At 43.9% G+C, this 12424-nt stretch overlaps 1 protein-coding gene across 7 annotated transcripts in view; it reads right to left on the bottom strand.

The window, feature by feature from the left end:
• The window catches only part of LOC139053473 (kinesin-like protein KIF20A), a 73226-nt gene extending 64847 nt beyond the window's left edge, over positions 1 to 8379 (bottom strand). For 2 of the 7 annotated variants that reach the window (XM_070530449.1, XM_070530455.1), the window contains exons 1-4: positions 8261 to 8347; positions 6168 to 6300; positions 1225 to 1376; positions 34 to 240 (exon numbers count right to left, since the gene is read on the bottom strand). In XM_070530449.1, coding sequence (XP_070386550.1) covers positions 34 to 240; positions 1225 to 1376; positions 6168 to 6300; positions 8261 to 8332 — 564 coding nt within the window. In that variant the 5' untranslated portion in view covers positions 8333 to 8347. The other 5 variants (XM_070530450.1, XM_070530451.1, XM_070530453.1 and 2 more) reach the window with 5 other exon arrangements.
• Positions 8380 to 12424: the final 4045 nt, after the last annotated feature.

Below are 12424 nucleotides of genomic sequence, written 5' to 3'. Positions count from 1 at the left end.
AAGGAAAGAGATAGAAAGCGAACAGTCCCTGACCTGAGGTCCAAGCAGCTTGAATAGTCTGTCAAGAGTGCGAGGCACCACTCCTGGGTCAGTGGGCGGACCCTGCATAGTGTACGTTTTGCCCCCAGCAGTGGGACCATATGCAAAGAGCAGCACATTGGCTCCATTTACAAAGGCATCCACTGGATCTCGTACAGCCTCCATAAAGAGCTGCTCTTGACTGCTGCCTTCTGGAAACACCTGAGCACATGAATGGGGAGAACATAAAGACGGAGCATGAGGAAACAAGGCCAAGAGTGGAGGCTTGTTTTTGAGGAATAACTGAATGAAAGCTTTAAAACGCTGCACATAATGTTTCCCAAATGAAAAAGCTGACAATGGAGAGGAAAGACAAATAAGAAGAATGCTGCTCTCTGTGCCATGTCTAACTCATCAGTTTTCACATTGGTAAATCCCCACCAAACAATCCACACTGCTGGAATAAAGGGTGCATGCTTGCACATTAAGTGTACAAACAGACATGACAGCAAAGAATACAAGACAAGGTGAAACCTGTCTGCCTTGCTGTCATGTTTTCTTTTGGACTTAGACAACAAAGTGGTACCTCACCAATTCAGCTTGGCCAGAGAAAGCCTGGCCAAGCTGAACATTGAACTGCTCCTAGAGCAATCAAAAGAGTCACGCAGCTTGAATTCTGCCAGGTCTAAGTTACGTTCCCAGGTCAAGCACAAGAGTACTGTCGAGCGCTCGATATTGACCAGCCAAATGTATAATATGCTGCCAGAGAATTCAAAAGCTATCACTCAGGCTTACCAACAGGAAAGCCCAGTTAGCATAGTGGAGCTCATCACAAAGCATTGCCCAAGTTACTCTCGAAAGATAAAAATAGCTTATGCTTGAAAATGCACAGTGGCAGCAACAGAAGCACTTCTAGCCCATTGAGCCCCCAACTCATGACAAACAAAGGTCCTATGACATCGACAACACTCAATACAGAAAATTTTGTGCAAGGTGCTAACAGTGGGAGACAGCAAAATCCTTGTGCTGGTTCGAATCAACCGATAGGCAACACATTCTACTGATATCAGTAAAACCTCAATTATGGAATTTTTCCCAAAATTAGAATAAATGAACCAGACTGATTATTTTTAAGCAGCTTCATGCCTACATTCTGCCATTTGCAAACTTATTGTTCACTCGGTAGACACTGGTTGTGAAACCCACCTTCGTAAAAGTAAAGCGTTTTTGATGCTGATGTTCCAGAGTCGCAGTTGTGGATTCAACAGTTGTATCATCACATGGCTTAAATGCAGGATTTGTGAATGACCTGCCTCCAATTCTAGGTCGAATGCGTAGATAGACCTTCAACACTGAGCCTGCAAATAAAAGCAGTGTTCCCATTGCATGCGCCAACTCACAGTGGACAACTTAGTTCAACACTTCATTTGCCTTGAAAACAATGCCCTTTCCCAGCTTGATTATTTATTTATTTATTGAACATACCTTACATGCCCCTTGACAGGGCATTGAGTAAGGGGGGTAATAAAAAGTACAAAGTAACTTGTCGGTGTACAACGTATGGCTCAAATTTGCAATTTAACACAAAGGAGAGGAATAGACGATAATGTGGTATGACGGCAAACACAAGGTTAGGCGGGAAAAAGGATAACACGAAGAGAAAAAAAAATATTGGCTGGCATTATATATGGCAAAACTGCACACAAGAACTATAAAGTATACCAATTACAATGACAACAGTAACAAGAAAAGAAACTACAACCAAAGGTAGACTGACAAATATACGGAATCTAGGCGCATGAACAGTTGGCAGGGTTTAAAGGACGCACACTGGTAGGGCATGATAAAAACGCAGGAAATAATGACGTGCACAGTAAAAACATTTATCAATTTAAGAAATGCAGTTGGGCACAAAGTGGGATTCTGGAAAAAAAAAAAGAAAACACGTGCAGTGGTACAAAAAATGACGTAATCTTTGGTTTTAAAGCTGTCAAAATAACAAATAAATATATGGGTGGTATACAGAACATGGCACCGGACGTAAAACAAAATTGGAAAAACTAGTGGCAAGTTTTTATTGCGAAAAGAAAGAGTGCAGGAGTTGACGGAAATTATTGTAAATTATTATTTACGGCCCTGGATTAGAAGCAAGCATCTTGAATTTAGCTGTCCTTTCTGAACCAGCTCTTAATTAAGAGTACTATGCACACTGCTGCACAATTTCATGACGAGCAAGTCCAGAGCAACTCCCACATGCCTCGTAACCCTGTTGCAAACTGAGGAGAAAAGTTCGGCCACAAAGGAGCTCCGTCAATCTCTGTGGCCAATTAAGGCTTTTTTGGCAAAGTAGCATGTAACAAAGGGTAAGGTATTGCCTTTTATTTATTTAAATAATCGTGGCAGTTCTACAAATGTCAACGAAATAATGGCTGTGGGTGGCGTCTTTTCATCACAACATGCATCTTAAGAGAAAGCTGTTGAATTGAAAGCTAGTGAGTGCATTAGAAGCCTTTTCAAATCAAACCCAGGCATATAAATACTGGCATCTATCTTGTACCTTGCCTAATTATGCAAACAAGAGTAATTGTTGAATCTAAAACGGGTAATATACAAATCTGCATGCCACAAATCAAGTAGTGCTGCACCATGTATGCTACCAAGAGCTTGCATGTCACCTGTACTGGCCTCACATCAAGTTGAAGAGCACAATGCAAGGCACACTCGCTGCACTGTCAAAATGAGGGCAAAAGTGTTGCACTGTCTGAACTAGCGTAGAGAACACAGCCAAATCGAAGAGACTACGTGTGATACCGGGCTCAATACAAAATGGGCAACTACACAACATAACGATTAAGGGAGCCCTGAAAAACTTAACCTAAGAAAAATTTGATGATTTGCAGACTAGGCTCGTGTGAACGTGAGCTAAATATGATTGCACTGCATGCAGCGGCACAGGGATATCACAATCTCATGTCAAAAACAGTGCAAAATTGCTTAATCTCTCGTTTGCAGTGTAGTGAACAGCTACATTACGATCAGTCAAGCAGGTGCAACAGGTATTGGCGGATTTTGCAACTGCGAGTAAATTCTCAGTAATACTGTAATAGTTCATATTGAGTTAAATGAAGAATACACGTTTGCGATCTCAAAGAGACTAGAAAAATATCTGCAGTTCTGGTCCATATACATCCGTTGTATGTAGGTGCCTCTGTAAAGCATGCCCTCCATGATTGCATTGGTGTGCTGTGTTGCATGGATACCGTGGCCAAAATGATGCAACAAGCCCTCTCATCGGCGAGATGATCCGACAACTGCATACGCTGACTGGTCTCTAAGCGACATAGCTTCAGGAAACCAAGCACCCATCTCATCTCGCTAGAGTGTCTTACACATCTGAACCTCAAGTAGCATCAAAAATAATAAAACGTAAGTGTTCAACTTTCGCTCACGGCCTTGCCCCCCTGTGAGCTTCCAGTGCGCCAGTGGAGACAGAAAGAGAGAAAGCCATGCATCGGTGTGATAACTATATTCACTTATACTTGAAGGATTCAAAAACATTTTTTCAGCAGGCGATTTGTGAGGTGATGTTCTTTAATAGTAAAGCCATTCTTCTAATAGTATAGCCTTTTCTAGGTAAAGCACCTAGAAAAGCTTTTCAGGGCCCTTTTAAGGCCTGCAGAACGAAGAAGTCCAAAGTGCAGAGCAAGCAAAAACAAAGAACTGAACACTCCCATTGTGTAAGCATAACGTTCATAGACAAAAGCACTCTTAAAGGGACACTACAGAGAAATAATTTGAGCTGTGTTAGTAAAGTATCCTCCCACAATACCAAAACAGCCACTCTTAGAGGGACAAGATGCATGGCAAGCCTGAAATGACAAGAATGAAATGGGTGACATCGCCACCTTGAAACTTCCCAGCCCTGCTAGCCGCAACATCTCCTCAGGCATAGTTAAAATTTTATCAGTAATGTGTTGCTTTGTTTTCTAAATGAGCCACTACTGAACTCAAGTTTCAAGAACTATTTCTGAAGCACAATGGCCAAAAAGTCAAAAAAAATAATTTGTAATCCATGATGTCGCACCTGATTTACCGGCCCTGGCGTTTCGGCACGAAACTCGGAAATCAAAGTTTGACCATCATTTTTTCTTGTAATATTCAGCCTATTACCGTGAAATCAGAAAAACTAGAGCAAGAATACTTGATCAATCTAAACTGATTCAGTGTTTCTCTTTAGTATCCCTTCAATAGCTGATGCTGTAAGACGAACAGTATAAAGCAATCAACTATTCACTTTGGTACAGTTACGCAGAGTTGATAATCTAATAAGGCCGATTTTGTCCTCTTTTGACCAGGAATCTCATTAACCCTTTCTGTACTGCAGAAAGTGACACAAGTGCTACATTTCTGAGCAATATACACGAATGTGGCTTCATGATGACTGCATTAAGGGTTAAAGGCAAGTATGAAGTAGAAATGCAACTGTGGGTTGCTATTGGCAAATGTTTTCCACTGCTAGTGCTGCTACATGAGAAAGTTCAAATTTTAGCCAGCAGAAAGGACCCACACATAGGGCATAATTAAAAGCTCACACCAGTTTGGCGAAGTGCACTTGGAATGCTTGAAAGTATGCAAATGTTTTCTGCACTAATTAACATTTAGTTTGGCTACTGCAGTCAACACAGGGAATACGACATGCATATATTTTCTAACTTTAAGGGCCCATACCTGAAGGAGAAAGTGTGGGCACACAAAATACAAGAACAGAATGCCAGGTGCTTCATAACTGCTCTCCTAGTGCAAGATGGAATATCACACTTTTCTCCAAGTCTTTCAAGCTGCATCCATTTTGAATAAAAAGTAATGTTTTAGATACATCGACCATATCAGCCAAGGGTGCACAGTGTATCTTGGGTTGCATTTACATGTGTGCAACTATATGCTGCAAGCATTTTGCTGCAACATGGCACGCACAGGGCAACTCAAGAAATGGCAGGGCTTTCCTGGGAAACTATAAGGCCTTGAAAGGGATTGCACTAAAACTAAACTTTAACATGATAGCATTAAGGGTCCCATGGAGGAAATCCAGTGTTGGCGTTGTCCATCAGAAAAAATCATCCCAAGTCATAACCAAGCAGGCCCTCCATGTGGTGAATGGGCATTACTAAACTAATAGAATTGCTCCGAGTAAAATGCATCAGAAAATTTGTAAAGTCCGACTTACACACAACCTCCAAACATGATAGCATGACACTGTTATTTTAGTATATGAGAAGATAATTTGAATATACGAGAAAACAGTTTTGCTATGCGGAAACTCAAGCACAAACCCCCTTTTCCTTGCTTATGGGGGTACGAGCCATTGCTCTGCCCTGCATTGCTGCCAGGATCAGCTCATCATTGTTTTCCATCGCCGTGTCACAGAATATCCAGTGTCAGTGTCAACAGGGCCTGGAAGCTTAAGCGCCCTCCAAGCTTTTTCCTGTTGTACTGGAGAAACATACTACTAGTGGTGCTGAAATAACACGTCTAAACATGCGGCCTGTAGAACCACTGAGAAGTTTCAAGCTTGTGACAAGAACCACCAAAATGATAGGATGTGCATGAGATAAAATTAAATCAAAGTGGTGCTCCAATTTATCTCCAATTAACATCTCAACAACCTGCTTTCTCACAACTCAGCTTTTCTAATCTGAGTACATATACTGCCCCATCTGCTAGAAAGCACATATATGTGCTGCATGGCTGCCATGAACACTGTACATGACCAGCCTGTCACAAGTTGTCAAATAGCAAGCATTAAATCTTCCACACACACTTATGACAAAAGGTCACACTGCTTAGTGCTGGAATATTGCACTGATATGCCAGCCTTACCATTGTGAAACAGTGTGCAGAACGAGCTCACAGTGTCATTTTTCACTCAACAATATTCAGCGCTGAATGTGTGGTCTTTTTTCCATCTTATGTTATACCACTAAGTACCTACCTACAGACTGATAGGAGCACCGTTTCCGCCCAAGCTGCCACTTACACCTGCCGTTATGCTCCGAATAAGGTACCAGTGCGAGATGCACATTTATGAAGCTGAATCAAGCGCCACATTAAACAGCCAAAATGAAATTTCAGGAGCAAAGGAGAAGACTCACTTGCTGAAAAGTTGGCATCAAGTTGTTTACACACTGTCTCAACTGGTGGCCAAACTTCCGCGCTTGCCGACTGAGCAGACTCCGCCGAACCTGTGTAGGGTCTTCCCGGCCTTTCCATGGCTGTGCACACAAGCTGCAAGAAAACATCTCAATTATGTCAGCATTACGTTGTCGCTGCGCTTGCCAGTATTGCAGTCCTTGTGTATGGGACGAAAAAGAAAGAAGCATATTTTGCAAGCAAGCGGCGTGTGCAAGCAATGTGTATTGGAGGGCTAATTTGAAGCGAAGGCTTTTTCCCTGCACTGGGTGGCAGGCTTGCAGGTGCAAAGGTCCTGCCTAGCACACCACTGAACGCAGACTCGCTCTTGCGCAAAATTACAATTCTTTGCCTCATCCCCGAACATAGCGGGTGCGCGCTGTTTTGCACAGTGGGTTAGTCTCGGAGAATGCAGAGACCGAGGCGGAGCAGCCAAGTGTGGTTTAGAACGAAAGCGAATGCTGGTTTGTAAACGCGAAGTGTACCGGCGCCGATAAGCAGCGAAGAATAGCTTGGAACACGAGCAATTGAACCTGACCGTGTCATTTACAGGTTATAGAAATACCCTGAGAAAAATTTCGCGCAGGACGAGTTCGGTTCGGCGAGTAGTGCGTGCGACATACTCTGCTTCCTGCCGGTCGTGTCTGCGATGTCGGTCCGCCCAAAGTTTACGTTGAGCGAGGCGTATCTCGGTGAAAACGCGTCCGACTTCGCCGCGAGCTAAAGATGTTCAGGAATGGTGGCTGAACTAGAAACAGCGTTTCTCGCAAACACCACAGAAAGCTTCGCTTAAACGGCCTCCCACAGCGCATGGGTTCTGCTTAATTTTTCAGTACAAAGAAAAGTGGAAGTTGGGAACCGACAAGCACCACAACGGTTGCGCCTAGGGTTCGAGACCACTTACATTCGAACGACAGTCACGGTATGGTCACGGCCAGTGTCGCCGCTCGCTCCGGCTCGCTCGGCTGCCGCGCGCGCTCGTTCCCTTTGTGTATGCTTGGGGCATGGCGCGTGGCTCGAGCCGTACGTATTGAAGAATACGTCGGCTTCTTTCAGCTGCCATACCTTAACCACAGTTTCTTCTTCAAAAGCGTGTGTCGTCGAGAAACTTTGCGGCTTGGATATCGCAAGCTAAGTAGCGTTAAAGGGGTCTACTAGGTTTTGCAATGCATATATGCGCCGTGTCTATCGGTAAATTTTGACTAAAAAAAGAATATCTGCAAATTCAACGCGCGAAGTTGTGTATGATGCTTCGCTAAACATTTAACATTCCTTTAGTATTTAGCTATGAGAGGCATTGGATTTTACGTGGAAGAAAAATTTGGTAACTGGCGTCAACATGTTATCTGATTTTAGAAAGACACTGCCCAGCGAAGCTCTCATCATGATTCCTATTACTCTGGTGTGTTGTTCTATTCAAATATGGTCATTCATTAATGCGCAAAAAAATAGTTAGGCGCGCATTTCTTATGAAAAAGTTTGCTGCTACTTTCATCCCCCTCTGAAACAGGCCTCCAAAAAAACGAATTGCTCATGGCTGCTAACACGACGGCGCGTCATGTAGAGTATTTACATAGTTAATTCACAAACACCATAGTACCAATCACCTGAGAGAAAAGTTTCGTTGTTAAGATCGAGAGCCACTCAATTGAAAGTGATGAAATGTTTCATAGTGGCCCTCAGTAGCCTTTATCGACAATATGGCACACCCCTGATATCACGTAAACGGTAGCAATCGAATGTTCGTATGGCGAGGTATGTTCGCGAAACCCATCAGTTCACTACAACTTCGAATTAAACCATAAAGCATGTTTTTTACAGCGCCAACTGGAATGGCTAAAGTATTCTCGAGCTACTACACCGCAGCTTAGATTTCCTGTATACAAAAGGAAAATTTAAGCACCTTCTGTCTCACCCGATCCAGCGTTATTCAATTATACAAACGGATAACTATTCGCTTCGTCGGTACACAAAAGAGAACCTTGCAGGCAAATTAAGTTTGCTCCAATCCAATTGCAAACATTAATAAAGAAAGCACCACAAGCCTTGCATATACTTTCACTTGATTTCTGACCCTCCACCGGGGGAATTTCGATATCTTCAATATGTCCCATACTACTATAATCATTGACGCTTCGACTTCTTTCTGGCTGCAGCGATGCGGTCCAGCAGGCATACTTCACTAAAAAAATTGGGCCGAGCAGCCTGTGTCAGTTCGCCAAACAGATTCGTCTATGTTCCTCAAGCAGCAAGCACCAGTAAATTTCCCAAGTGAGTTTGATTTGATTTAATAATTTCCATTTACACACACACATGTACAGAGGAGTGGTAAGTGGAGGTGGATGAGGGAAAAAGGTCGCACAGACGCGGCTTGAGGTAACCTCACGGGCCCTTAGGTACAATATGGCTGCATGGGGTAACACATCAAGCGCCATATAAATTACATTTATATGGTGGCCACGAAACATTGCAGTTGTACAATATATGAAAGAACAGTGAAATATTTCCACAGTAACAATGCAAAACACACGGCGGCATTGAAATAAATAAATGATATACACTAGGTAACATATACAAAAAAAGAGGAACATAACATACATTATTAATCATTAACAAACGCGCTCTAAAGAGGTGAGTTGAACGTGTAGCACGGAAAATTGAATATATATTGGTACATTCCTATTTGTGCTCTGTAAATAGCTGTAAGCCTTCATTAACTTTACTTCAAGTTTCCGCCGTTTAAAAAAAATGAACACGTGAAGAACTGCCTAATGTTGACAAGCATGCAGTTAAAGAAGCAAGTGAGGCGTGTAGAATCTAACCTCCAGTATTAGTTAAGTCCCCGTGCTACTGCCGAGCGTTTCTGTGAGGAAATGCGAAAATTCGATATTATACCATGAACTACTCGTCGTGAGCAAACCTGTTTTAGCGGAATAAAATCAACGTAACTGCTGTACGTAGAAGTCATACATAGCCAGCTTTGTAACATACTTGTTGCACTGCGGCAGGTATGGTATCATAACTGGATTTCTATAGGCTATGCTCTTGCGATTGTCTATCCGCGTATGAAAAACCCGCAATGGGCTGGTCTGCGTAGCTTCGGCTGGCACTGTAGCGTTGCCTTCGAGAGCTGCATTGTTGTCTACGAAATGAGCTCTTTGAATAAATGTTCGCAAAGGAAGACGTCGTAATTATATATTTGAGACGACCACTATAAGTATACAAGCAGAGAGAACGAGGGCGAACAAACGAAAACACCGCAGAAAGCGCCCGGACAACGCCCGAACTGTAGCAGACGACAGGCGCGAGTCCGTGCCCTGACGTCACGCGAGCGGCGCTCGCAGCGCCGCTTGTGTTCGTTCTCGGGGCTAATAGCATGTACGAGACGGTCATTAGAGGAAACGCCAGTTCACGGGATTGGCTAGTCGCTTTAGCGGGTGCGAGAGAGAAAATCTGGGGGCGTTTGCGCCTGAAATTTCTCCCTTTGCCTAGGTACTACGGAGGAGAAGCCGATTTGCTTGTTTCGTATGCGTTTGTCCCTAGGCGCGCAATTTGCCGTGTGTCGGCTGGCGATTCCTTCAAATCAATGTCTCCTTTCTTGACGAAGCCGTGCGTGCCGTGCGTCGTGCATAAGTTTTCCTCCTGCGTCTCCTTGGATGTTGCCGGTAGGTTTGTTGCGCTTTTTGGTAACATACGGAACGTGCGACGGGATCAGTGAACCTGTGATATGGAGGACCAATCGGATATCACGGCGTAATGCCACGGCCACGGCGTAATGCCAAAGCATTACGCCGTGTCCATCGTGTGTTGGTTATCGGTGCATACTGCACCCTTCAAGAGATACGCGTGAACATGCATGTCTGCATGCCGAAACACATTTAGCACCCTGTAGCTGGGAAAAGCGAAAGTCGTTATGCAATTTATGGCCGTAGACCACTCTGAATCGTGATGGCGGCCGCAGTGTTATAGAAGTGGCGGGGTGCTTTTTTCGTCCCGACGATATAATGGATTTTTACCAATACTGCGACAGGACGGCATACATCACCGGCAAACGGAGCCCTCACGAGAGCACCTGAGCTTATAATAACGCTCTGTCTAAATGTACATCCGATCCCGGCCACGGCGGCCGCATTTCGATGGGGGCGAAATGCGAAAACACCCGTGTGCTTAAGTTTAGGTGCATGTTAAAGAACCCCAGGTGGTCGAAATTTCCGGAGTCCTCCACTACGGCGTGCCTCATAATCAGAAAGTGGTTTTGGCACGTAAAACCCCATAATTTAATTTAAATGTACGTCCGACTTGCCTGCTTTGCTTCCGTTTCGCTAGCTCTGCGGCTCCCGCTTACCGATTTATTGCACATGGTTTTGCTGAAGAACCTTTATTTATATCGAAGGGGACCATTCAAATATTCCATTTAGAAGTCAGAGAGCAGCGTACAAAAAGTGTTGCACGAGCAAAGGTACTGCTCCAGGAGAGCATGCCTGGTCTACCGTGTGGCCCCTACTCCTCGCCCGGGAAGAGACACAAAACATTTTTAATGAGACGAAAGATGGCTCATTAAATCAATAATCCGTCATCACCAACTCGGCACGAGCGCCGTACGGGCGAGAAAGTCTTTCCGACGTAAACCCACTTTAGCAGTACATTTCAACTCGACATAGGTGACAGATTTCCAGAAGCACAGGCTGGTACACTTGGCTCACTGTAGCCAAGTGTACCAACCTGTTACTGCCATTTTTATGAGACACCTGCTGCTGCTATCTCTTGCCACAACTGCGCCTTCATTTCGTTAACAGCGCCAGGACTGATGCTTGGCATCAGTAGCATTTGTGACAGAAAATGCTTGCTCTTTGGCAACTGATGACCCAATTAATTTGCTACTTTCTTCTGAAATTTGTGCTCATAAGTGCTGCTCTTGTCGTCACTGTGAAACTGATCTCCTTTGTGTGATCCCTTGTACTTTTTCTGTACCCTTCTCCCTGCACAAGCTTGATCACTTTTTGTTGCTCTTCCCTGTCGCCGTTCATCTACAGTGGCACTGTCTTTTGCTATATGTGCCTGGCTGTCTATTGCTTATGCCGCATGTTCACTGTAATGATTTCATTCGCCAGATACGTGAATTGTTAATTGCTAAAAAAACGTTTTATCTGCAGGGTCTCCTGGAAATTCATCCACAGCTGGAGACCAAAATTGTGCTTCATCCCAGACCACAGCTTATCTCCACATCAAAGCCTCATATCACCATTACATCTCCAGTCTCACTCACGTTTGCTCTGAACAGAAAAAAAAAAGAACAGTTGCTGCAGTTCACAAGGCAAGAATCCATCTAATCATTTTCTCCTGGGGGGGGGGGGGGGGGGTATTCTGTAAGAGTACACCTAGTGGGCTATTTCGGCCACTGCTGATTGGATTCCGCTGTCAGAGGAGGAGACGAGCAGCCCTAGCCAATCAGTAGCGGCCGTAATGGACAGTCCCCTAGGTGGGCTCTTACAGAATACTCCTCCCCACACCCCACCCCCCTGCTCACCACATCTTGCCTGCTGCTTTCTCTTGCCTTTCTGCTTTGTCACTACACCTGAGCTTTTTTTTGGTGGTGTTGTTCAAGCAATAGCTCTTCATTGCCATTGCTATTTTCTCGGCCTTCACGTATTCTATTGCAGTCACTAGCGTCATACTTACTAATCAGTGCGGAAATAACGGAAGACACACAGAAGGGCACAGGACGAGTGCTTTCTAATAACTGAAATTTATTGGACACTAGCATCAAATGTCTCTTACCTTTGGTTGCGCCATATAACTTGCTAGAAATGCAATAGAAATCTTTATCATAGGGCATTCAATCTTGGAGCATATTGAAATTATAGCTATTTGCTTTGTGATGAAATATTACTTTGGTAAAAAACAACTAATTAACTTGGCAAGTTGTTTCCAAAGACTGCATCCTTTGCATGTCCAAATGTCCGCACCGTCCAAGTTCCTAAAGAACTTCACAGCTTCAAAGGCTTTTGCTTCATAATTTTGCAGCTTAATTTGGCATTTTATCCCCATTGTTCATCTGGTTAATGTGGCTGTTGTGTGACAGTACCGAGCTTATGACTTAGACCTTAGCATGAAGCAATGCTTAAAAACTGTTGTGCTCTTACACGCTTTATCAAATCACTGCTTTGTTTTAATGTTACTGGTGCTGTGGCTTTGGTGTTGGCTGCGAAGCCCAAAGCCG

This window comes from Dermacentor albipictus, unplaced genomic scaffold (genome assembly GCF_038994185.2).
Source record: "Dermacentor albipictus isolate Rhodes 1998 colony unplaced genomic scaffold, USDA_Dalb.pri_finalv2 scaffold_133, whole genome shotgun sequence".
NCBI lineage: Eukaryota > Metazoa > Arthropoda > Arachnida > Ixodida > Ixodidae > Dermacentor > Dermacentor albipictus.
The sequence above is the reverse complement of the archived record's forward strand: the minus strand, read 5'-3'. Positions and strand labels throughout refer to the sequence as shown.